The 21,801-nt window shown below is 36.7% G+C and overlaps 4 protein-coding genes across 5 annotated transcripts; 1 reads left to right on the top strand and 3 right to left on the bottom strand.

Annotated features, from left to right (window-relative positions):
• The first annotated feature begins 3,888 nt into the window (after window positions 1–3,888).
• On the top strand, window positions 3,889–9,822 carry LOC105959006 (serrate RNA effector molecule). Its single transcript, XM_012983024.2, has 12 exons — window positions 3,889–4,494; window positions 5,536–5,648; window positions 5,938–5,995; window positions 6,650–6,724; window positions 6,864–6,938; window positions 7,025–7,072; window positions 7,234–7,302; window positions 7,399–8,199; window positions 8,276–8,321; window positions 8,418–8,683; window positions 8,805–8,963; window positions 9,399–9,822. The coding sequence occupies exons 1-12, from the start codon at window positions 4,040–4,042 to the stop codon at window positions 9,457–9,459; spliced, it is 2,226 nt and encodes a 741-aa protein (XP_012838478.2). The 5' UTR covers window positions 3,889–4,039; the 3' UTR covers window positions 9,460–9,822.
• A 243-nt stretch (window positions 9,823–10,065) lies between these two features.
• Window positions 10,066–12,579, bottom strand: LOC105959007 (uncharacterized). Its single transcript, XM_012983025.2, has one exon. The coding sequence runs from the start codon at window positions 12,241–12,243 to the stop codon at window positions 10,351–10,353; it is 1,893 nt and encodes a 630-aa protein (XP_012838479.1). The 5' UTR covers window positions 12,244–12,579; the 3' UTR covers window positions 10,066–10,350.
• A 256-nt stretch (window positions 12,580–12,835) lies between these two features.
• On the bottom strand, window positions 12,836–17,684 carry FRS3 (FAR1-related sequence 3). Of its 2 annotated transcripts, XM_012983022.2 has the most exons (6): window positions 17,232–17,684; window positions 14,450–16,665; window positions 14,269–14,358; window positions 13,706–13,855; window positions 13,339–13,455; window positions 12,836–13,216 (listed from the first exon to the last, which is right to left on the bottom strand). In XM_012983022.2, exons 2-6 carry the CDS (start codon window positions 16,646–16,648, stop codon window positions 13,172–13,174), a joined length of 2,601 nt encoding a protein of 866 aa, XP_012838476.2. In that variant the 5' UTR covers window positions 16,649–16,665; window positions 17,232–17,684; the 3' UTR covers window positions 12,836–13,171. The 2 variants fall into 2 exon arrangements, with proteins under 2 accessions (XP_012838476.2, XP_088669476.1); XM_088813350.1 differs by lacking the exon at window positions 17,232–17,684 and having other exon boundaries at window positions 14,450–16,684.
• Window positions 17,685–18,487: 803 nt separating this feature from the next.
• Window positions 18,488–21,701, bottom strand: LOC105958845 (Glyceraldehyde-3-phosphate dehydrogenase-like family protein). Its single transcript, XM_012982848.2, has 12 exons — window positions 21,123–21,701; window positions 20,876–21,026; window positions 20,711–20,788; window positions 20,425–20,543; window positions 20,217–20,270; window positions 19,845–19,932; window positions 19,655–19,747; window positions 19,519–19,559; window positions 19,357–19,410; window positions 19,096–19,259; window positions 18,944–19,013; window positions 18,488–18,814 (listed from the first exon to the last, which is right to left on the bottom strand). Exons 1-12 carry the CDS (start codon window positions 21,219–21,221, stop codon window positions 18,686–18,688), a joined length of 1,140 nt encoding a protein of 379 aa, XP_012838302.2. The 5' UTR covers window positions 21,222–21,701; the 3' UTR covers window positions 18,488–18,685.
• Between the last annotated feature and the right edge of the window lie 100 nt (window positions 21,702–21,801).

Below are 21,801 nucleotides of genomic sequence, written 5' to 3'. Positions count from 1 at the left end.
TATTATAGTTAATAACTATTCATATTACATGTAATGAACTATCCATAAGCAATTTCCTAAAAATAAGCTGCATAATTTTCGATTAAGAACATATTTATATGCGTAATTTATATTAATTATAGATAACCTACATAAATATGAAAGATTAAATCGATATTAATTAGTATAAAGGAAATAAAATCTATATTGTTTGAATATATCCATAAAAATTAAATATATTATACACGGATTCTATTGTTAAAATAAGTATATATATTTTATTGATTTTATATATCTATATCTATATAGGAGAGTATATATATATATTACAAAAATATATATGTATGTATTTTTATACGCAATTTTAAATGTTCAAAAACCATAACCATTTTATATATATATATATATATATATATATATATATATATATATATATATATATATATATATATATATATATATATATATATATATAATATATATATATATATATATATATATATATATATATAACGGATTAGGGAAAAAAAAATATAAATTTCAAACATGTTAATTATACACTATTATATATATGGTTATACTTTTTGAACATTTAAAATTGCTTATAAAAATAACGGAATCTATTGTTTAAATATGTATATTGATTCTATTGATTTAACGGATTCTTTTATTTAAAAATACGTGATATATATTGTGACTATTTTGTAATATATTATAATTGTTTTATCGTTTCTATATATTTATTTAATTATCTTATTGGTATTCGTTTTCGTGTGGATGCGCACAATTATGTTAATAGTATACAATGCTCTTTCAACATGATAAATAAAACACTAAAAAAAATGGAAATTATTTATAAATCGATGCAACTCATATTATTAATAATAAAACTTTAAGGAGGGCGAAGACATATCATATCGTTGGAAAGGCTGGGCCGTGCCACACCTCAAGTACATCATCCCATTGGTTAAAAAAAAAAGAATATTTTTTGCCGCAAACCATGTTATGTGCGTAACAAAACTCTGTCTAACCCTTAGTCAACAACATATACATTTTCCCATGTTTTTGGCGCGAATATACCGCAACTTGAAAATGATTTCCCTCCTTGTATCGAATATTGATAGTAGACAATCCGGTCAACCGAGAAGCCTCAACAAAAGCATTCTTTAAAGGCTACATATAAAGTTGAATGAAGAAATCAGATACAAAATAAAACAATAATTCATTGTTACACTAAAAAAGAGACTATGATGAATATACCATTGCATGTAGGTGATACCAATGCAATTCTTTTTCAAGAATTCTCTCCATATCTCCGAAACAGAAATAAAAAAGTATGTGGAAAAGTTGAAGAATGTACATCATGTTGAATGTTAATTTATAGTAGAGTTAGGGAATATAAAAAAAGTAACAAAAAAAGTAATTAATATAAATTGATGTAATTACCTATTTTATCTATACTACTTTAAAAATAAACATGTAGGAGAATAAAATTTAAAAATCATTATTGTGAAATTAATTCATTAATACTATGGGTGACTATGGTAAGTTGGGTTATTTTGAAATTTATAATAATATGTGATATATGTGGTGGAACATAATTGCATTTCAGTCCCACGATTTTTTTAATGAAAATATTATAATAAAAAAAAAATCATTAACCAATAAAAAGACACTATTTTGCCACGTAGGATAGATGAAATTTGAAAATTGGGTTTTTTTGGCAATTAATATAATATTGTGCATAAAATTTAATTAACCCAAATTAAGTGGAATGTCCATTTATATATTTACGTTTTTTAATATGAAGCAATGGATTAAAAAGGAAAATCAATAACCAATAAAAAGACACCATTTTGACATGTAGGAGAGATAAAATTTAAAAATCATTATTGTGAAATTAATTCATTAATACTATGGGTGACTATGGTAAGTTGGGTTATTTTGAAATTTATAATAATATGTGATATATGTGGTGGAACATAATTGCATTTCAGTCCCACGATTTTTTTTAATGAAAATATTATAATAAAAAAAACCCATTAACCAATAAAAAGACACTATTTTGCCATGTAGGATAAATGAAATTTGAAAATTGGGTTTTTTTGGCAATTAATATAATATTGTGCATAAAATTTAATTAACCCAAATTAAGTGGAATGTCCATCTATATATTTACGTTTTTTAATATGAAGCAATGGATTAAAAAGGAAAATTAATAACCAATAAAAAGACACCATTTTGACATGTAGGAGAGATAAAATTTAAAAATCATTATTGTGAAATTAATTCATTAGTAATATGGGTGAATATGGTAAGTTGTGTTATTTTGAAATTAATAATAAGATGTGATATATGTGGTGGAACATAATTGCATTTCAGTCCCACGATTTTTTTAATGAAAATATTATAATAAAAAAAACTCATTAACCAATAAAAAGACACTATTTTGCCATGTAGGATAGATGAAATTTGAAAATTGGGTTTTTTTGGCAATTAATATAATATTGTGCATAAAATTTAATTAACCCAAATTAAGTGGAATGTCCATTTATATATTTACGTTTTTTAATATGAAGCAATGGATTAAAAAGGAAAATCAATAACTAATAAAAAGACACCATTTTGATATGTAGGAGAGATAAAAAATTAAAAACCAATAATGTGAAATATATTCATTAGTAATATGCGTGAATATGGTAAGTGGGGTTATTTTGAAATTTATAAAATATTATGGACTCAATCTCCTCAATTAGAAAACTTTGATTGTGTATCTTAGTTTTATATATAATATAGATGTTTGGAAGCGTTTTGGATCTTATTTTGATTTCATTTTAAGGAAATATGTTTTGGGGGAATAATTTGAGAATGAAAGTAATGTTTGTTTGTATTTTGGAAGGAGACAAAATACACTGTAGCAGTCAAATCGTGTTTAAAGGTGTTAGAAAAAAATATTTTTGAAGAAAAAAATTGAAAGATGAAGTGATCTTTATTTGTTTTTTAGTGAAGACATTTTTTACTGTAGCAGTCAAATCATTTTACTGTAGCAGTCACATCATGTCTGAAGGAGAGATAAACTTTTGAAATTGTTTTGAGAAAATATTTTGAAAAGTGTAATAAATCCCATTTTGTTTTGGAGAAACAATGAAAACAAAACAAAAATGCATCCAACAAGAGAGTGATAGTGTTCCAGATTACGGTAAGATGTTTGATATGTTGAACGGTTTGTATGTATTCTTATAATTTTCGAAAATCATAAGATAAAAGAAGAAAGTCATAGCTAATCTACAAAATTCAACAAAATCGAAACATCACCCAATATTTCTCCCATATGGGGTATCTCCTTTCCGAATTGAGGTCTATCCATGAATTTCATGGTTAGCTTTTTTGCAAAGTGGCATGTCAAATCCATAATTTCGACGAACCGAAATTAGAATGTGGGAAGAAAAAGTATGGGGTGAACTGGAATTAGGGCAACATAGGTTAATAAAGGAGGAATAATCGACATGGAAGAAGAATAACAAGGCAAGAAGCAAGAGAAAAAGGGGTAGGAGAAAAAGACTAATTTGCCCCAACTTTTTTTCACGTAGAACGCACGTATTGTGAATGCCAGCCAAACTTTGGCCAAAAAAATGACATTTTTGGCGTCAGTGTATTAACTAATAGAGTTGAGGTATGTTCGTACAACTTTTCTCGTTCAGGGGTAAAATGCAAAAAGATGCAAAGTTCAAGAGGAGAAAATGCACTTTACCCTTACCGAAAACTACCCTACTTTTTGTTTCTTTTGACTTCTAACCCTCACATTTGGAATTCTAAACATTTTGGAAACTAAAGTATCAAATTGAAATAATGTTCCATATAGAGGGGTGAAAACTGAAAATAATAATAATAATAATAATAGTAATAATAATAATAATAATAAATAATAATAATAATCTCGAAACCGCCAAAATCTTGAAATCGCTGTGCCGATCCCGTAGCCATCTCTCTCACACACACACACACACACACACACACAGAGCATTGGATTAGGGTTCCGCCCCCAATCCGACCGTCGACGATGGCCGAAGACTTAACCGCCAGCGAAGAAAACCCCGACCGTCCCCAAGAACTAAACGCCACTAGCGACGACAAGCCATCAGATACCGCCCCCTCCGACGCTGGCCCGGAAGCTACATCGCCGCCGCCTCCGCTGCCGCCGCGACGAGGAATCCGAGACCGTGAACGTGACTCTAGAGAGCGGCGCGACGATCGGGACTCTGACCGCCCCCCGCGGCGTGACTACTACGACCGCAATCGATCGCCGCCGCCACCGCGCGAGAGGGATTTTAATAAGCGGGGTCGGCTGAGTCCCAGTCCTCCTCCTCCATCCTATAGAGACCGACGCGGGGGAGCTCCGTATTCTCCGCCTCCGAGAAGATCGCCGCCAATTCCTCCGTATAAGCGAAGGAGGGATGATGGTTACGACGGAAGGAGAGGGAGCCCTAGAGGAGGACATGGGCGAGGCGACCGAAGGTTAGATTTTTATTTAGTCCTCCTCCACCATTATCATCATCATCATTTGTGTGCCTAGTAGTCAATCCTGTTAATTTCATACTTAATTGATTATCTACTCAGCTGTAACAATATTCATGGGGTTTGTTATTTGGGTACAATGGGTTGGTAGTGAAGTTACTGGACTAGGTTTCGATTCTATTGTGCGACTTGTGTGTGCCTGATCATGTGGTATGTGCTACTGATCTCATCTTCTTTGTCAACTAGACGAACTCGCATAATCAATTGATTCACCGTATCCCTCGCCTCGGTTGAACTTTCAATTACCATCATTGCTTCATTTGTTTGACCACCAACATATGATTGATACCTCAGGCTTGTACCGAAGCAATAGAGATGGCTCATATGGATAAGAATACAACCTTTTTAGGAAAACTATAGATCCCTTAGCAGACTAATTTATTTAGGGCTCTCCTACTTGCCAATCTGTTTATTTTTACTTGTATAAAGAAATTATTGTCATTTTCTTTCATAAATAAAAAGTCCGAAAAATAAATACATTCAGCCAACTATTGATGAAAACTCATTTTCAAGACTGAGAAAGAGGAAAGCATAGTGTAGAAAACTAGAGAAGCACATGAATCTCTGTAGTGCCTTTTTTTTTTTTTTTTCCCAACCTTATTTTTAGGATTTTGAAACTAATTGCGATTGCAGCAGATTAATGCTTACCCCGAGACATCTCTTGTGGCACTTGAAATAGGGAAAAAGTCCCTATACCCTGAAGACCACCATCCATCTGCTAAAGAGCCCTACTTACCTCTGTATATAACAGTGCACAATATATATCCCTATATCCGTCAAAAAAGAATAAATGTTATCCCTAGCCGTTTTGTCCAATATGGAACAAAATTTGGAGAAGCTAGAGCTTAAGAGAATGGATTTTGCACTATATCCGGTTTTCACTTGTTTCTTTCTGCGTGGTGTTAATTCCTTCAGTTTACTACTAATGGCTTCTGTTTTTATGTCCAAGCTGACTATAGTAACACGTGTTATTTTTTTCAGGTTTGGATATGATTATCCTGGTGGATATGAGCGTGAAAATGGCGGTAGACCTGGTTATCCTGATGAAAGGCCTCATGGTCGATATATGGGCCGTGGATCTGGTGGCTATCAAGGTGGTTCCATATCATATCTCGTTGATTTTGCTTTCACCATGCCTCTTTTTTAGTCATTGAACATTTGGTTGTATGTTCTTTACTTGTTACTATATGATTCATTTTAATTTCACATACTGCGTTCTGGAAATCCTCTTGTCAATTTCACATATTGCAACTTGTGACCTTGTGCATTTTACATCATGAGTACAACTTTATGTGCACGGCAAATTGTTTACTAATAGCACTCTTGGACTGCCCATTTTTTGCCTATATTTATAATTTATATTTTGGTGTTTTCTTTATGCAGATTGGGATTCTGGCCGTAGTGGTTTCGCTGACGCTTTCAATTTGAGGGGAGCCCAGAGGTATGTTGCTTCTGAGTATTAGGTCATATTCACATTTTTCGAGTCGTCATCATTTAACTTGTTATAAGCTAGTAGCACATCTTTTATAAGCTAGTAGCACATCTTCACTTCTCAGAAGGTGTCTGTTTCTTCATTCTCCCAGCTTCACTGTAAATACATGATGGCAACGAGTCTCAAAGAAAACCCCGTAAATACCACAATGGTTAAAACGAACATAAATAACATCTCTTGATACAACCAACCAAAAAGATTAGCAACATGCCCAAGGGGTACCCTCTATATTTTTCTCATGAATAAGTCTCATCATGTTAAGCAGCATGTTAAGTAAAGTTCAAGTCATAAGCAATTTTGCTTGCTTAAACTTTACATGTTACTTATCATGATGAGACTGTTGAACTTAGTCATGAAAGATATAGACCTTGGGCAAAATGCTAATATGTTTTTTTTTCCTTGTATCAAGACCTGTTATTTATGTTCGCCTTAATCATTGTGGTATTTCATTGGGTTTTCTTGGAGACTTGTTGCCATCTTGTATTCTCTCTTCATGCTGATTTTTGTATGTAAAGTTGAATATTTGATGACTAACTTTTAGCATGCATTTGTTTTGTTATATGTTAAGCTAGATTTGCTGATGTAGTCTGTCAATTTTTCTAGGGAAGGAATGATGTCTTATAAACAATTCATTCAGGAGCTTGAAGATGATATACTGCCAGCTGAAGCAGAGCGCAGGTCAGATCTGTTATTTTTTTTCCATTTTATCAGTATATCCTTACTTTATTGTCCCCCTTTACCTAATGTCATCCTTCTGTTTACTCCTTGTGATAGTTTCACGTATCTGTTTCTTTACTGACTGGCTGAGCATGATCAGGTATCAAGAGTACAAGACAGAGTATATATCAACCCAGAAAACAAATTTCTTTAATGCACACAAGGATGAAGAGTGGTATGCTTAAGTGTTTACACTATCTTGTATTTTGCTATGCTTTACTGCTCTTTTTGCTATTTATATGAGTTTTTTCATCTGTTTAGGTTAAAAGACAAATATCACCCAACAAACTTGCTTGCTGTAATAGAAAGGTAAGTACACAATGTTTAGACGGACAGTTGCATGGGTTCTGTAGTACTTCCGCTATCAATGTGAAATGTCTAACAAATTTGTGCTCTGTGTATATGCTGAAAATTTCCTGGATTTCATTTGGTTGTACAATATTGAAAAATCTTACCCATTGTCTTTGTAGGAGGAATGAACTTGCTCAAAAATTGGCGAAGGACTTTCAAGCTGATCTCCAGAATGGGAATTTGGATTTGTAAGAGCCATTCCGGAAGATTTGGGTCTCCATACTTGCATTCTAACTATTTTTCGTATTTTTACATTCACATGACCAATTTGTATATGTAAACAGAGGTCCTGGTTTTAATCCTTCCTCATTGAACAAAGCAGAACAGTCCAGCGACCCTAATTCTGATGATGAAGAAAATGCGGGTGGCAAGAGAAAGAAGCCTGGTCGAAGTGGTGCCAAAGATTCTGATCATTCGTCCGCCCCAAAAGCTCATCCAGTCTGTTCTGAGCCGAAAAGAATTCTGATCGATATTGAACAAGCACTTGCTCTTGTACAGAAACTGGACACAGAAAAAGGAATCGAAGATAATGTCTTACTTCGAGCCGAGAATGATAGAATGAGCAGAGATAAGTCTCATGGAAGTTCAAGTGGTCCAGTCGTTATCATACGAGGTTTAACTACAGTCAAAGGTCTTGAGGGTACTGAGCTTCTGGACACCCTTCTCACTTACCTCTGGCGCATTCATGGAGTTGATTATTACGGATTGGTTGAATCAAATGAAGCCAAAGGTCTACGACATGTTAGAGTGGAGGCCAAGAATTCTGACGCGATTGCTAATGCGAATGATTGGGAGAATAAATTAAATTCTCATTGGCAAGAGAGGCTGAAGGGTTCAGATCCTCTGGAAATAATGACGGGAAAGGAGAAGATAGATGCTGCTGCTAATGAAGCTTTGAATCCTCATGTGCGCAAAATTAGGGATGAAAAATACGGGTGGAAGTTTGGATGTGGGGCGAAAGGTTGTACAAAGCTCTTTCATGCTGCCGAGTTTGTGCATAAACATTTAAAGTTGAAACACCCGGAACTCGCGGTTGAGTTGACGACAAAAGTGCGCGAAGAGTTGTATTTGCAGAACTACATGAAGTAAGTACACCGCCATTTGAATATGACTATGATGCCTCTTTGCTTGCCAAGTTCTGTAACTAACATATATTTGCAGAGATGAAAATGCACCTGGAGGGAAACCTGTCATGCAGCCATCTTTGGTACGACTTGTTTGTAACTATCACTAATATTATACGTATAAATATATTTTTTCATTGGGTGTTTTCTCATTTGGGATGTCTTTCATCCATCTGCAGAAGGAGAAGCTACTAAGACGTAGGCCTGGCCCAGATAATAATAATAGAATGAATAACGAAAGAGGTGATCGTAATTACCGTGCCAATGGAAATGAACACTTTGACAGGCCTGAGAATTCGCAATCTGGGGATTTTGCTAATCAAGATGGTGCTTCTGGGAACAATGCAGATGATCCAATGTATGATTCATTTGGTGGGCAAGGCATTCCTCTTACTTACGCTTCGGATATACCTCCTCCAGTGCTAATGCCTGTTCCTGGTGCTGGGTAAGATTGGTTTATTCTTTTTCACTTCTTAATCAGTATTAGTAATGGTGAATCTATATATTTGAAGTTATTTGTTATACATTAATGACCGACTAAATATTTTGTTATTGATTGATTGTAGTCCTATGGGACCTTTCGTTCCTGCACCTCCTGAAGTTGCTATGCAAATGATGCGAGACAGAGGAGGAGGCCCTTCTCCTTTTGAAGGAGGCAGAAATGGACCTTCCCCAATTATTGCACTGCCCCCGAGACATCGACAGGATCCTCGGAGTCTGCGAAGGTCAGTGGTTCTTTCTTTGGCTGTGTTTGGTTGCTCTTATTGCTTGATGGTGCATTTGCTGATTCATTAATCTGGTTGGACATTAAGTGCATTCGAATGAGTCGTGATGCCTGCTTAACCATTCATCCCAAATTGCGTGCTTAATGAATAAACGCACAGATCACATACACACTTATCATTCAATAAAATCAAATATTTTCAGAGTTCAGCCTAGCATCACATTATATTATTGATAATTATTATTGATATGGAATAATTCTGTATGCTTATCTGATTAGGGAGTTTCTGTATTAAGGAATATCGTAAACAATATATTTGCATCTATCTGCAAGAAATGATTATATTCATTCATGGCAAGTTTTATCACAACTGCAATCCGTTTAATTTTTCGTTTATTGCGACACGATACTTACCCTTTATTTAACAACTCTGCAGCTATAATGACCTGGATGCTCCAGACGACGAAGTCACAGTTATAGATTACAGGAGTTTGTAAGTGCTCGGTTCTTTTCAGTCATCCTCTTTTAAAAAGCAGCAACAGTTCCCACAATTATAGGGCCTGTCAAGACGCAAGCAGATATTTGTTGAGTTTTGCCGTAAGATTCTTTCCTCGCTGAGCGACGACGACCGATTTGTAAAGTAGTTGCAAATCAAAACATGAGTTCAGTGAAAATCATACTTCTGGACTTGCGTTTCTATTCTTATTTGATTTTTGAAAGAATTTTTTTAATTTTGTGGAAGCAGAGTAATGTTAAGGTTTGTTGTTGGATGACTTGATATAGGAAATAAGAAAATTAAATAGACGATGGATTTATTATGGCTAATTGTTGGCAATCGAGTTTTTTACGACATCTTAAAATCCAAGTGTTCGGTTGGATGGATTTATGGCCAACTGCACTACATAAATGATTGGTTTGTGAAGATGTAATGTCAGAATAACACAAACAGTTTGAAATATGTGTAACACAAGCATTCTATCATTCCATTCATCTTTCTCGCATTTCGAATGACAATCCTTAAGCCTCCGTTTTTTTTTTAGTCGCTCGTAATATTACATAAAACGAAGATTCCGCGACAAGAAAGATTAGTAAGCAAAGAGATGTTAATGAAAAAAAATCGATAATTCTATATATGCAAGCATTTAAACACAACTTCAGAGAAAAAAAATGCATTTTTTTTCTTCGTCTTATTGAGCCGTATATCGGAGCACAAAACGAACGAGTCACGAGGTAATCGATGAATCCTCTTTTTACCTCCTATAACATTGAATATGTTCTATTTACAGAAAAAGAATACCTCAAATCAAGCATGGACTTCCATAGCAGCAACAATTAGAGTATATGCACAAGAGATCAGTTTATATACGATACGACCTGTGTTTCTTTACTTACTGAATTTTCAAGTTCTTGCATTTGTGCAAGAGCGCCTCGATTGATTTCTGTATTCTCGATCTCTCAGCTTGCCTCGCCACCTGGGACGCCTCATAAAAACTTCGAACTCCACGGCCCAAACTCGCAATCGAAGGAGCCGAAGGAAGAGATTCCGCAGCACATTCGATCCCATCTTCAAACACAAGCAAACCAGAGCACGTAGCAATACTACACCCAAACGTAACCCACGGTAAAGCTCCAACCGGCCTAACCCTCCGTTTCCTCATAATCTCGTAAAACGAGGACCTCATGGCAGAAAGGCTCGTCTTTTCCGCTGAGTAGATCACACCCTGTGCCACCGCCCGTATCTTCTCCGCCGACGCCACCGCCTTGCTGCCACTCGCCGCCATCTTTGCGGGGCCCACACCCACTGTCTTGCCGAATGCGAAAAGAACCGCCTTTTGCGTCTGAGCCAGCATGAGCTTTAGCGAGGCGGGCATGTAAAAGGTTGCAACTTTGATAAAAGTTGAAGCCGGAACGACTTTAGAGAGGGCGGAGGCTCCGACTATGGCGGTTGCACCTGCCCCGACAGCCACCACAGGCTTATCAGTTAGTAACAAACGCTTTCTGGTAGAATGTGTCGATACTTCGCCTTCTTCGGAATTCGTTCCGAGGTGGTCAAACATATCATTGACTTCGGGCGGAACGTTTGTATGCCAGTGTTTCCTTAATCCAGCTAATCCGCTAGCATCAACTACAGCAACTATTGATTTGTACTTCTTGGTTTGGCTTCGAAGAGCTTGCGCAAGAATCGCCTGCGATTGTTCCTCGATTGGAAGATCGGAAAACTCGGGTCGTACCGAATCGGGGTTGTTCTTTGTTATCCGACCGGCATTGTTGAACGCGATTCTTAACAACTCGACTGCGATTTGAAAGGAGTAGATTTCTGTAAGATGACGATTGCCGATAACTTCTCCTTTGTTGACATCAGATAGCATTTTTTGTGCACAAGCTAGAGCAGTTCCCATAGATGGTATGTCGACGAATATGTTGTGCAAGTCGACGAGTAAAGGGTACACGGATCGAGCAAACTGCGGTGCATCGTAATTGTATTGTAGCCGAAGATCTTCTTCTTCACCTTTAGACTTTGAAAACGGATTAGAACGAACTAAATACGGAGACAACAACTTCACCATCTGCGACTGAACGCCATCTTCAACATGGAAAGGTCTCGAATACGCGATTCTCGAAGGAACAAAGCTGGTGGTTAGCTGCAAATTAAACGCGCTCCGGAACCCATTTCCCGAACTATTCGAATCGCAGCATCCGCCATCGTCCTCGACCGCCGTCCTGCATTTCACGATGGGAGATTCGAGCATCAAGAACGAGGATCCCACTTCCTCGGCGGCTTTCTTGGCCGCAAGAAAATGTCCGTCGAAACTCACGCCGAAGATTTCCCTCAACACCAAACTCCCCGCAACGTCCTCGTACTTCTCCGGACCGATTTTATGCACGAAACAGTTCTTCAACACCTCAAACACAGATGTGGGCACACTATCTTCATTCAAAACCCCACCATTGTCAACACTCCCGCCTTTCGACGATCCCGAGGAGACGCCGCCAATATCGGAATTGTTCAAGGGTCCCACTTGAACAATAACTGCGTCGGGTTTAATCTGTCTGATTAGAGACTCGGCGTCTGAAGCAGACCTTTCGGAGAGATTCTGTACGGAGAGAACGTAGATTACGGAGTGGGAATCGGGGTCGCGAATAGCGTAGACGAAATGCTTTGTGGATTCGGGAATCGGCAATCGTCTGACGATTGAGTCGGAAGCCCTCAAGTCATTGTATACCAAGGCGGAGAAAGGCCATGTGTTTTGCACGTGCTCCACAACGCCACCCCACATCATCAAATCCGAGCATATGAAACCAAAACCCCCAAAATCCCAGTTTCAATTTGTAATCTTTTTTCCTTTTTTTTTTTCCTTTAATCAGTTAAGAAGGCGACGAATTTCAAGATTAGATAAAGCGCACCACACACACACACATGCGGTAGAGAGAGAGAGAGAGATTGTAGTACCTCAGAAGATGAATTGATGATGGAAGGTCAATCTCCTTGGGGGGGGGGGGGGTTAAGAGCGTTTTAGAGAAGGTAGACTCTGTGGAGAGAATCTGAAAAATCTTGAATTGGTTTTGAGGGAAAGAAGGTATTAAACGCTTTCTGGTTAAAATATTTTGATTTTTTCTTTTTAATAACTTTTTTTTGCTACTTAAAAATTAAAATTATCAATAACATTTCAAGAAAGAATGATTCAAAATACTCTATTCTATTAATTTATTTATTATTATAAATAAATAAAAAATCAGAAAGATCAGTCAAGTACTCTCTATTAAATTAATAGAGTCTGGGATCAGTCAAATTCTATTAATTTAGTGAAATAATTTTTGAACTCAGTTGTCCTTGAGTTGAGACCGAGAGAAAATATTATTTAAACCAAGTTATTAATTTATCGAGGTTCTTCTATGGTAGTTCTTGAAATTGATTTGAAATGTTTAGGTACAAATTACACTAATAAATAAACCCCATCGTGTGTTGCTCTATACTAATTCCTACAAAACTGACTTGATATCTAATACTGGTACAATCTTGACAATCATCACTAAAAACTCACATTTACAAATATTAAATAAAAAAAAAAGACGAGATTAGATTGCTTGTCAAGAACAGCTACTCTGTTCGAATACACGATCACTCGAAGTTAACCCGTTGGAGAATGTTCAGTGAGCAAAGTCAAATCCAATATGTACTTCACCTCTGGTGGGTGCGTGTGTGTGTGTCTACTTTCGCGGTCTTTTCGCTGGATTCTCTTGTTTTGGATCCATCTGAATACAATAATAACAACGGAGATTTTAAGAATATTATGACACGACCTAATCATAAAGTTAGGTAACCACGAATTCGAGAAAACAAATAATGCAATATGAGAAGGGAAAATAGTCCTTACTGGATTCGATAGCTGCTCGCGAATGTACGCCATTGATCTCAACATTGCGCCTAAAGTATCCCTCGAAACCTGGAATTTCACTTCTGATTCTCCTGACATTGTCTCCGCATCTTGAAGCTGATTAATAGCAGACTATGTCAATAATATTGTTCCCGGTTCATTTCCATTTTAAGCGTTAAATTTCTACAAAGAAAGTAATTGATATGATTGTATATAAACCCTTTTCTATATGTCTCAACATCGGCATTTCGACTATATACAACTCAAGTCTGTCAAAATTCCTCTTTTCTCCATCCAGGTCAAAAATCAGGGAGTCATGATGTAAACTATTTCATCAAATTGAGGATCAAAGTAGAGAACAACAAACCTTCAAATTAAGGAAAGCAACTTTATTGGCAGGGGTCGAGAGCTGTTCGCTGATGTAGGCCATGGACCTCAATAGGGGCTCCAATGATACCCTCGACAATGAAAACTTTACCTCCGATTCTCCTGCAGGAGTCCTGCCGTAATCTTGTAACTGCACAAGCACCAAACATAAAGTAAATGTAAAAGCAAGCATCAAACTCGACTTCTAAATCCGAGTTTGCAAGCATCATCTCCCGAGCTGGGACCTAGTTATAAGAGCAGGCGACTCAGGCAATATATTAATAGATGTAGAACTGAAGGTAGTGGTGGACCAAATAGTTAATAGGAGAATGACTGGATGTAAAGGTATTCATTCATATGTGGACACATTGTTTTGCTCGAACTCATTAAACGGGGGATAGATTATTACGTGTACTGCATTTCTATAATTCTCCTTTCGCTCAACAGACTCAAATTTACCAAAAGAATAAAAGAAAGAAAAGGGAAAGGAATCCGAAGTAGAAAACGAAGCCATTGGTGTACTAGTTAGCTTGAAACAAGTCCCAGATAATGTGAAGCACATACCTTCAGGTTAATTACAGCCACTCTATTGGCTGGAGTCGAGTTCTTATTCTCCATTACCCATGTCATCGTCTTAAGACAAGGTACAACCAACTGCAAGTGAAAGAGACATTAACATTTCTTGAGCTGAAAGATAATCTGCTTCTGCAAACATATCTTATCGAGGTTTATTAGTATTTAGTACCATGTCGGTTTGGCCACTATCGCGGTTAAGCGAAACTGGGGCCATGAGTGGACCGCTTGAATCGAGAACGGGTTGACTAGGAACACCAGCATCGTTAAGATTAAAGCGTCGCATTATTTCATCTTGTCTTGGCCATAGAAGAGGGGTCGTTTCTTGATTTGCTATGGATGTTCTTCGATCATCATAACCAACTCCACTAACCTGTGAGCTATAAGGTGCAATTTTTGCCACACCTTTTTTAACACTAGCAACCTTTTTTCCTCCCTCTCTGAGACTAATAAGTGCTGCACTATACGTCTCTGATGTTATTGCTCCTTCTTCGGCAAACCTGATTGCTTCCTTGCATAAATTGTTATATCTTGTGGTCAGAGATTCATTACCCTGTAGCTCACTGCATTCATCAGCTAGGTTAACTGCGTTTTTAGCGTTTCTTGTCCATCGGTTTAATATGTAATGGGATGGCAAGGTAAGTACATTTGTTACTGTGAACACTGTCAAAACGTGTCTACATAGGATGCCAGAATACTCAAACATCTTACAGCTACAATTTGCTTTCATTTCCGCAATATTCAGCGATACAAAGTAGGCTTTGCGGTTATCCTCAAATTTCGCAACCCTGTATGTACTATTATGCCCATCTCCATCAACTCTATTTGCAGTATATACGAATGTCTCGACTAACTCCTCTTGAAATTTCAAGAATATTCTCTTTGTGTACAGGTTGGCAGCCTGTTTTTCCATCGGGGAAGGGGTCCTCAGCAGCGGGGAGGTGCATATTGTATCAAAATCAGCTTCTACTTCCCTCTCGAATGAATTCTCTAAGGCTCTTTCATACTGTCTGAAGAACATTGGCAAAGTAGTTTGTTGATTCACATAGCCATCCAAAAACGAGCTTTCGAAACCCGGACTAGGAAACATGGCAGCAAAGAAGGAGTCTCGAAAATAAACAGGCACCCATTGCGTGCGAGTATCATATATCGACTGAAGCCAATCATTTCTCCTCAGGTCATACTTGTCAAGGATAGATACCCAAAACGATTCGAATTCCTCAATGGTCTCAGTCATGTTGATGCAGTTATAGAGCTCCATTTGAAAGTTAGGATGCACCGCACACACATTAGCCATTCTCCCTTGACCTTCTCTTAACACATGCCACTTGTTTACACAATGACAAACTTCTGGAAAAACCTGTGCAACTGCAGCTCGTATGGCTCTGTCCTTATCTGTAGTCAGCGATACAGGGGCACGGTCATTCATAGCAGCCAGAAATGTCTTAAACAGCCACACAAATGTCGCTTCGGATTCGTCTAGAAGCAGGGCACAACCGAACAAAATTGTCTGACCATGATGATTCACCCCTGTGAATGGGGCAAAGGGTACTTTATACTGATTCGATCTGTACGTTGTATCCAGAACAACAGCATCTCCAAAATGACTGTAAGCTGTCCTCGACCTAGCTTCTGCCCAAAAAGCATTCGCCATGCGATTCTCTTCATCGAGCTGTATTGCATAGTAAAATCCGGCGTTCTCAGCCTGCATTTTCTTGAAATAATCAAGGAGATTCTGTGCATCCCTACCCAATGTTCTTCGACTGGAATTGCCTAACGAGCCGATGTTCTTCCCAGTATGATTTAATCCTCCTGAAGCAGGCATAGTCTTCCCTGCATGATTCATTTCTGCAGGGACACTGTTTCCATCCACAGACACATACATCACGCCACTAGGCACTACATCCATGCCTTGGAAATTTCCCGCTACATTGTTTGATGTGGCAGCAAAATGTCTCTTAGGCCTGAGATAATGCAACTTACTGTGGTTTACAACGGTGTGACTGTGCAACTTTGCAAATTTTGTCACAACCCACCTTTTTTCTCCCCTTGACTCGATTCTAAGCATTGCCCCACAGCCCGCACGATCTCCTTTCATCATTCCGTCTTTGCAGCATAAAAATTCTTGGGAGGTTCCCATGGCAGGGGCCTTTGACCGGTCAAAGCGCTCTCGAATGCTAAACCCCATATCCCTAGCATAGTCTGCATAAAACATCTTGGCTGCATTTTCTGAATCGAATTCCATCCCGATATGCGGCTCCGGAAAACTTCGACCCTCATCTTGAACCAGAGAGCTTCCAAAAGCATCCATTGATCCACCACTATTATAATTTTCATGACCAGCATCCGTTACTCCCCCACGTTGTCCCATATTCCCCTCTTCCACACCTATCAATTCAATTTCCATAAACATTTTATCCCAGTATCACACAACAAACATGCTGCATTTGTCTACAAATTTTACACAGCTCATACGCAAAATCCGCACAAATTTTAACAGTTAATGCACATGAATATTACAAGGTCAAGGCTAAGTCTTGATTCCCACACAACAACTACTTAATTAAAACAACAGAGTGAACTGAAACCACATACATTCAGAAACTAGACTAGGGGCAACTTAGTTTTACTCAGTTAATTCACAAATCACAATTAATTCCTCAATTTCCAGATTGCTAATCAGAAACTTCAAACAGCATATTGTCCAACTTATACACGTGCCTAAGTTGAAATTTTTCCTATTAATCAGTTCTCGTGCCCCATTACTGCAGTAACTTTTTTATTTTTATTTTGATTTTTTGTAATGTAATAACTTATAACTGCAGTAAATTATGATAGAATAATAAGAACCCTGCTAAATCACTTGAGCAATTAGTTTTCGGCTTCTCACATACACATGCACAACGTATTGCATACGTACTGGATAACCAAATATGATGTTCACAGAAACGTACCTGTGATCGAAATTGAGCAAGAGAAAGCAGAATTATTTCTTCAGAGGCCGATAAATTGGGCGAATTTGGAATTCTAGGGTTTCTGCTTCATGTGTTTGAAAAGGGGAGGGGGTTGATACGACGGCGTTTTGGAGGAGTCCCGGCGACGTTGGAGAAGGGGGAGGAGAGAGAGAGGAGGAGGAGGAAGGGGGAGAGTGAGTGGGTGTCACGTGTATACCAAATGACCTGAGTGGACGCGGGTCTTTGGTCCGTTGATTTGGATCTGACGGCTGAAATTGATTCCGGGAAAATCATCATTGCGATTGATGGCTGATATGTGGGGTTGCAAAAGTAGGTCTCTTGCCTTGGTGGCCCATGCGATTCAGACTTTTATTATTTATTATGACTTTAATGTTGCTAAACGGTTATCCCTTTAAAATATATTAAGGTGGTGTTTGCAAAAGCTTTTGAAAAGTGATTTCGAGCTTTTTTCTGGGTTTATAATTACTTTTGAAGTGTTTGCAATACTAGTTTTAGCTTCTAGTTTCACTTAAAATAAGTTGTTATAAGCTTAAAAACCACCTTTGAACCAACTTCTCTTAAAATAAGTTGCTTAAAATCAAATTTTCTTTAAGTTTGCAAACACCCATATACCTTTGGAAATAAGCACTTCTCAGTAACTATCAATAAGTTCTATTTCTTAGGTGGTGTTTGCAAATGATTATTTAAAAGCTTCTAGTGATTGTGATTTAAGTTAGTTTTAAGTGTTTATTTCTAAAAGTCGGGGGTATTTGCAAATATTTCGGAAAATTAACTAAAATTGAAAAAGCAGGGTTATGGATGCTTTTTAAAAAATAGCTTAAAGCAGATTATTTTAAGAGAAGCAAAAGCAAAAGTTGATTTTGCAAACACCTAAAAACAGATTATGAACAAAAAAAAAAACCGCATAATCACTTTCAAAAAACATTTGCAAACACCACCTTAGTTGAAGATACTTTTACTAACTGGAACCAAAGAATTAATAGATATGTTCTGAGCAAAATGGGAATGGGCTAAGGTTATAAGCTTATAATATGACGATTGAGCCAATTCCATGATTATAAGTTCATCTCATACCGAACCAAGCCGAAATGGGATTATATACATTCTCAGGTGGTCAAACGAGTGCATAACTCATAACTCACAATCATCGGCTTATGGTTTAGAATTTTTTTTTTTTTTTTTGCAAACACCATCTTCATCGAAGTTCGAACATCTGGGATTAAAACAAAATTAAGTTCGAGGATAATTTCAACACATAATAATTAGTTTAATTTTCAAATACATTACAAAATGTTTTTATTTTTGAAAATCCTTTGATGTGTCATAACATTTCTCCCAAAATTCACTTTAACAAATACAAATATAAATAAATAAAACATCTCTGTCTACCTAATACTTCTTGCCTTGCGAAATATTCGAAAACAAAAATAAGTTTAATGTCGAAAAAGGTCTTGTAAATCGAGAATATCAGCGAGAACACCAGCAGCAGTAGTGTCATTGCCTGCTCCAGCACCTTGAATAACCAACGGTTGTTCCCTATAGCACCGGCTATATATCTCCAACTGCAAATCGAGTTCCATTTATTTCTATTACTTAATTCTAGAATATTGATTCCGATAAATTTACCAAGAGATGATAATATTAAATACAGTGAAAACGAAAGACGTAAACGAGCAAAAACAAATGTTTACCACGTTATCACTTCCTTTCAATCGACCTAGAGGTGAATCCTTCGCAACTTCTTGTATTCCAACTTGACACCTAGCAAAGGTGTAAAAAGGCGAGTTCAAATGAATATAAGATAGCGAGTATTTACTAAGAAAGACATTAATTTTCAAGATACCTGGATTCCTCGATCAAACAAACATATCGCAAAACATTTCCATTTGAAGAAGCAACATCGATCCGCTTTTTAATATCATTATCAAGAATCGGTAGGCCATTCACTAGAAATTCTTCAAGGGGCATTACATCAGGTCCCATTTCCACAGGGTACAAGCTTTCAACCTACGGCGAATATTCCACTTTTAATAATTTAATAATAATAATAAAACCCTATTTGTAAATGATGCAATAGCCGAGGCACGTTGAAGAATAAACTAACCTTGATGCTATCTAAGTTGATGCGATGTCCAAGAAGTCGAGCAAGTATCAGTGCCTATTCTCCCCAAGAAAAGAAAAAGATGTGAAAAATATTGGCCACCTTTATATAGAAAAGAATATTCTAGCAAATTTATGCTAAATTCACGGGAGATAGTTTTCGGACCTTTCTAGCTACATCCATTCCGCTGAGATCATCTCGCGGATCTGAGAGCAAATAGGAGATTCAAAATCAGAACAATATACATCTCCCAGAAACAGAAAAACGAAAAAAGAAAAAAAAAAAGTGGGGCTGCTATTACCAGGTTCGGTGTATCCGAGGCTTTTTGCAGCAGTAACAACTTGGCTAAAGGGTCTTCCACTTTCAACTTCACTCATCACGTAGCCAAGTGTACCTGAAAATCAGACGCACGAGACATTTCTAGAGCTTAATAAAGAAAAATAATATATATATATATATATATATATATTAAACTACGGAAAACTATATACCACTCAAACTTCCAATTATGCGGAAAATTGGATCTCCTGACGAAATAATACGATTTATAGTTGATATTACAGGAAGACCAGCACCAACCTAACACATAATAGGCATAAGAAAACTGTTACGGAATTTTCTAACAAGTGTTGAAGTTTAATGTAAAATTGCTTGCGAAAAGTTCGGTGTCAGTCTTGTTGTAGACCAATGGAGTTTTAACAAGAAAAAAATTAAAATTAAGAAAGAAAGAAATAAGTATAAAAGATAAATATTATAAGGAAGACACGCAGACATTGCATGAAATTAAACCTATTCGCCAATTTTGTTGTTTCAGTCCAGTGATATCGATCTTCAAATGATACATACAACAAATAAACACTTACAGTTGACTCGTGTCTAATCCGTCGAGGCTGTGACACCAACTTGTCATAATATTCCTGAAATATTACATTGAATGAGATGCTTCAATATAACATTGGCCATTCAACACTGAGCCACGTTCAGTGATCGTCGGGACAAATTCTTATTTTCTTATCAAATATCACTGAAATAACGAAAAGGATACATAAAGTCAAAAGAAGACTCAGTTACCAGCGAAGAAGTAAGAGGCTTCTTGTTTGCTAACACCACACAACAACGTTCTAAGTTAACTACTTCACTAAGCATGGCAATAGTTTGAGCGCTAGCTGAGCAGTCAACGAGGGTCAACCCTATCAAATAAAGCACAACCGCAAGTTAATCGAAAAATCACATATTGTAAATTGGGGAGTCTATATGCAAAAGTATATTGTAAATTGCCGAAAATGGCGAGGTGCGATTTTAAACGGAATCGATAAACATAAAGATGAAAAAGATCAAACAATATTATATACCCTACCACTCGATTCACGTAGAGTAGAAGCGAAATCGACGACTTTGCTCGCAATTTCTTGACCCGAAAAAACTTGGCATTCACCTACATTTCCACACAGAAGCCAATGATCTTATTTTCCACTACCTCAACACGAACAAATTGGCCAGTAAATTTTTTAAAAAAGTGTACCAGAATTAGCCAATTCGTGCAAAGAAACCCCACTGGATTTCAATTTGCAGAGTTTCAGTAAAAAATCGTCATGAAATTCGGAGGTTAAAATATCAGGTACAGCCACCATGGATTTACTGTCGGAAACTCCCACCACTCTCAGCCTAACCCCCTATGACATTAACACCGCAATAAATAAATAAATAATTAGAGAAATGATGAAAAATGAAGAGTGTGTGAGTGTGTGTATGACTGTAAAATGGAGAACCTGTTTGGAATGAATTGGCCGGCAGGAGATGATGTGGCGGAGGAGTTGGCGGCCAACGCCGCCGCAGCCCATCAAAAACAATGGTATACTACTGACCATCTTCTTTCACTCTGATTTGTTTTTCGTTCCGCAATCTGAGATTATTTGATGATTTTTTGATCCTATGTTTGCACACTTCTTCAATTAGGGATGGAATTAGAAACCTAATTTTCGATCAATAAATTCGATTTTAATTCAATAGTTTTCGATTTTGAGCAATAATATTTTTTAATTTAAATTCAAAAAAAAATCTGATTTTCGGTTTTTCTTTTTAATCTGGATTAAAATTTCAAGTTTACGTGAATTTTCGATTTTCAATCTCATTTTCATATTTGAAAATAATTCTGAAAATTCCAAAAAATAAATAAATAAATAAAATCAAAAGACATTTGAGATTATCAATATGTATATATTGAGAAAATAATTCTGCCAGTTCCAATTCTGGAAAGAAAATTATAATCTTTGAAATTCTGATTTTCGATTTTTTTTTTAATTGAATATGAGTTATTAGTTTTACACTTACAAACAAACTTGAAATTTGTTCTAAAGTGCTAATTTCGATCTAATATGCGCATTGTTTAACCTTAGATTCCAATCGATGTTGTTGTTATGTTATTTTTAATTTTACCCCGATAGACGT

This window comes from Erythranthe guttata, chromosome 14 (genome assembly GCF_056151865.1).
Source record: "Erythranthe guttata isolate IM_541 chromosome 14, IM_541, whole genome shotgun sequence".
Lineage (NCBI taxonomy): Eukaryota > Viridiplantae > Streptophyta > Magnoliopsida > Lamiales > Phrymaceae > Erythranthe > Erythranthe guttata.
Note: the sequence above shows the minus strand (reverse complement) of the source record. Positions and strands in the feature narration are given on the sequence as shown.

Excerpts from the sequence above, each read along its gene's own strand:
- LOC105959006 (XM_012983024.2), top strand. The coding sequence starts at position 4,040 with ATGGCCGAAGACTTAACCGCCAGCGAAGAAAACCCCGACCGTCCCCAA. Across the intron at positions 5,649-5,937 it reads TGGATCTGGTGGCTATCAAG|ATTGGGATTCTGGCCGTAGT; the intron begins GTGGTTCCATAT and ends TTCTTTATGCAG. Across the intron at positions 6,725-6,863 it reads CCAGCTGAAGCAGAGCGCAG|GTATCAAGAGTACAAGACAG; the intron begins GTCAGATCTGTT and ends GAGCATGATCAG.
- LOC105959007 (XM_012983025.2), bottom strand. The coding sequence starts at position 12,243 with ATGATGTGGGGTGGCGTTGTGGAGCACGTGCAAAACACATGGCCTTTC.
- FRS3 (XM_088813350.1), bottom strand. The coding sequence starts at position 16,684 with ATGGAAATTGAATTGATAGGTGTGGAAGAGGGGAATATGGGACAACGT. Across the intron at positions 13,856-14,268 it reads TGGCTGTAATTAACCTGAAG|TTACAAGATTACGGCAGGAC; the intron begins GTATGTGCTTCA and ends GTGCTTGTGCAG. Across the intron at positions 13,456-13,705 it reads TTGCTTTCCTTAATTTGAAG|CTTCAAGATGCGGAGACAAT; the intron begins GTTTGTTGTTCT and ends GCTATTAATCAG.
- LOC105958845 (XM_012982848.2), bottom strand. The coding sequence starts at position 21,221 with ATGGTCAGTAGTATACCATTGTTTTTGATGGGCTGCGGCGGCGTTGGC. Across the intron at positions 19,748-19,844 it reads CATAATTGGAAGTTTGAGTG|GTACACTTGGCTACGTGATG; the intron begins GTATATAGTTTT and ends TCTGATTTTCAG. Across the intron at positions 19,411-19,518 it reads GAATGGATGTAGCTAGAAAG|GCACTGATACTTGCTCGACT; the intron begins GTCCGAAAACTA and ends TGGGGAGAATAG.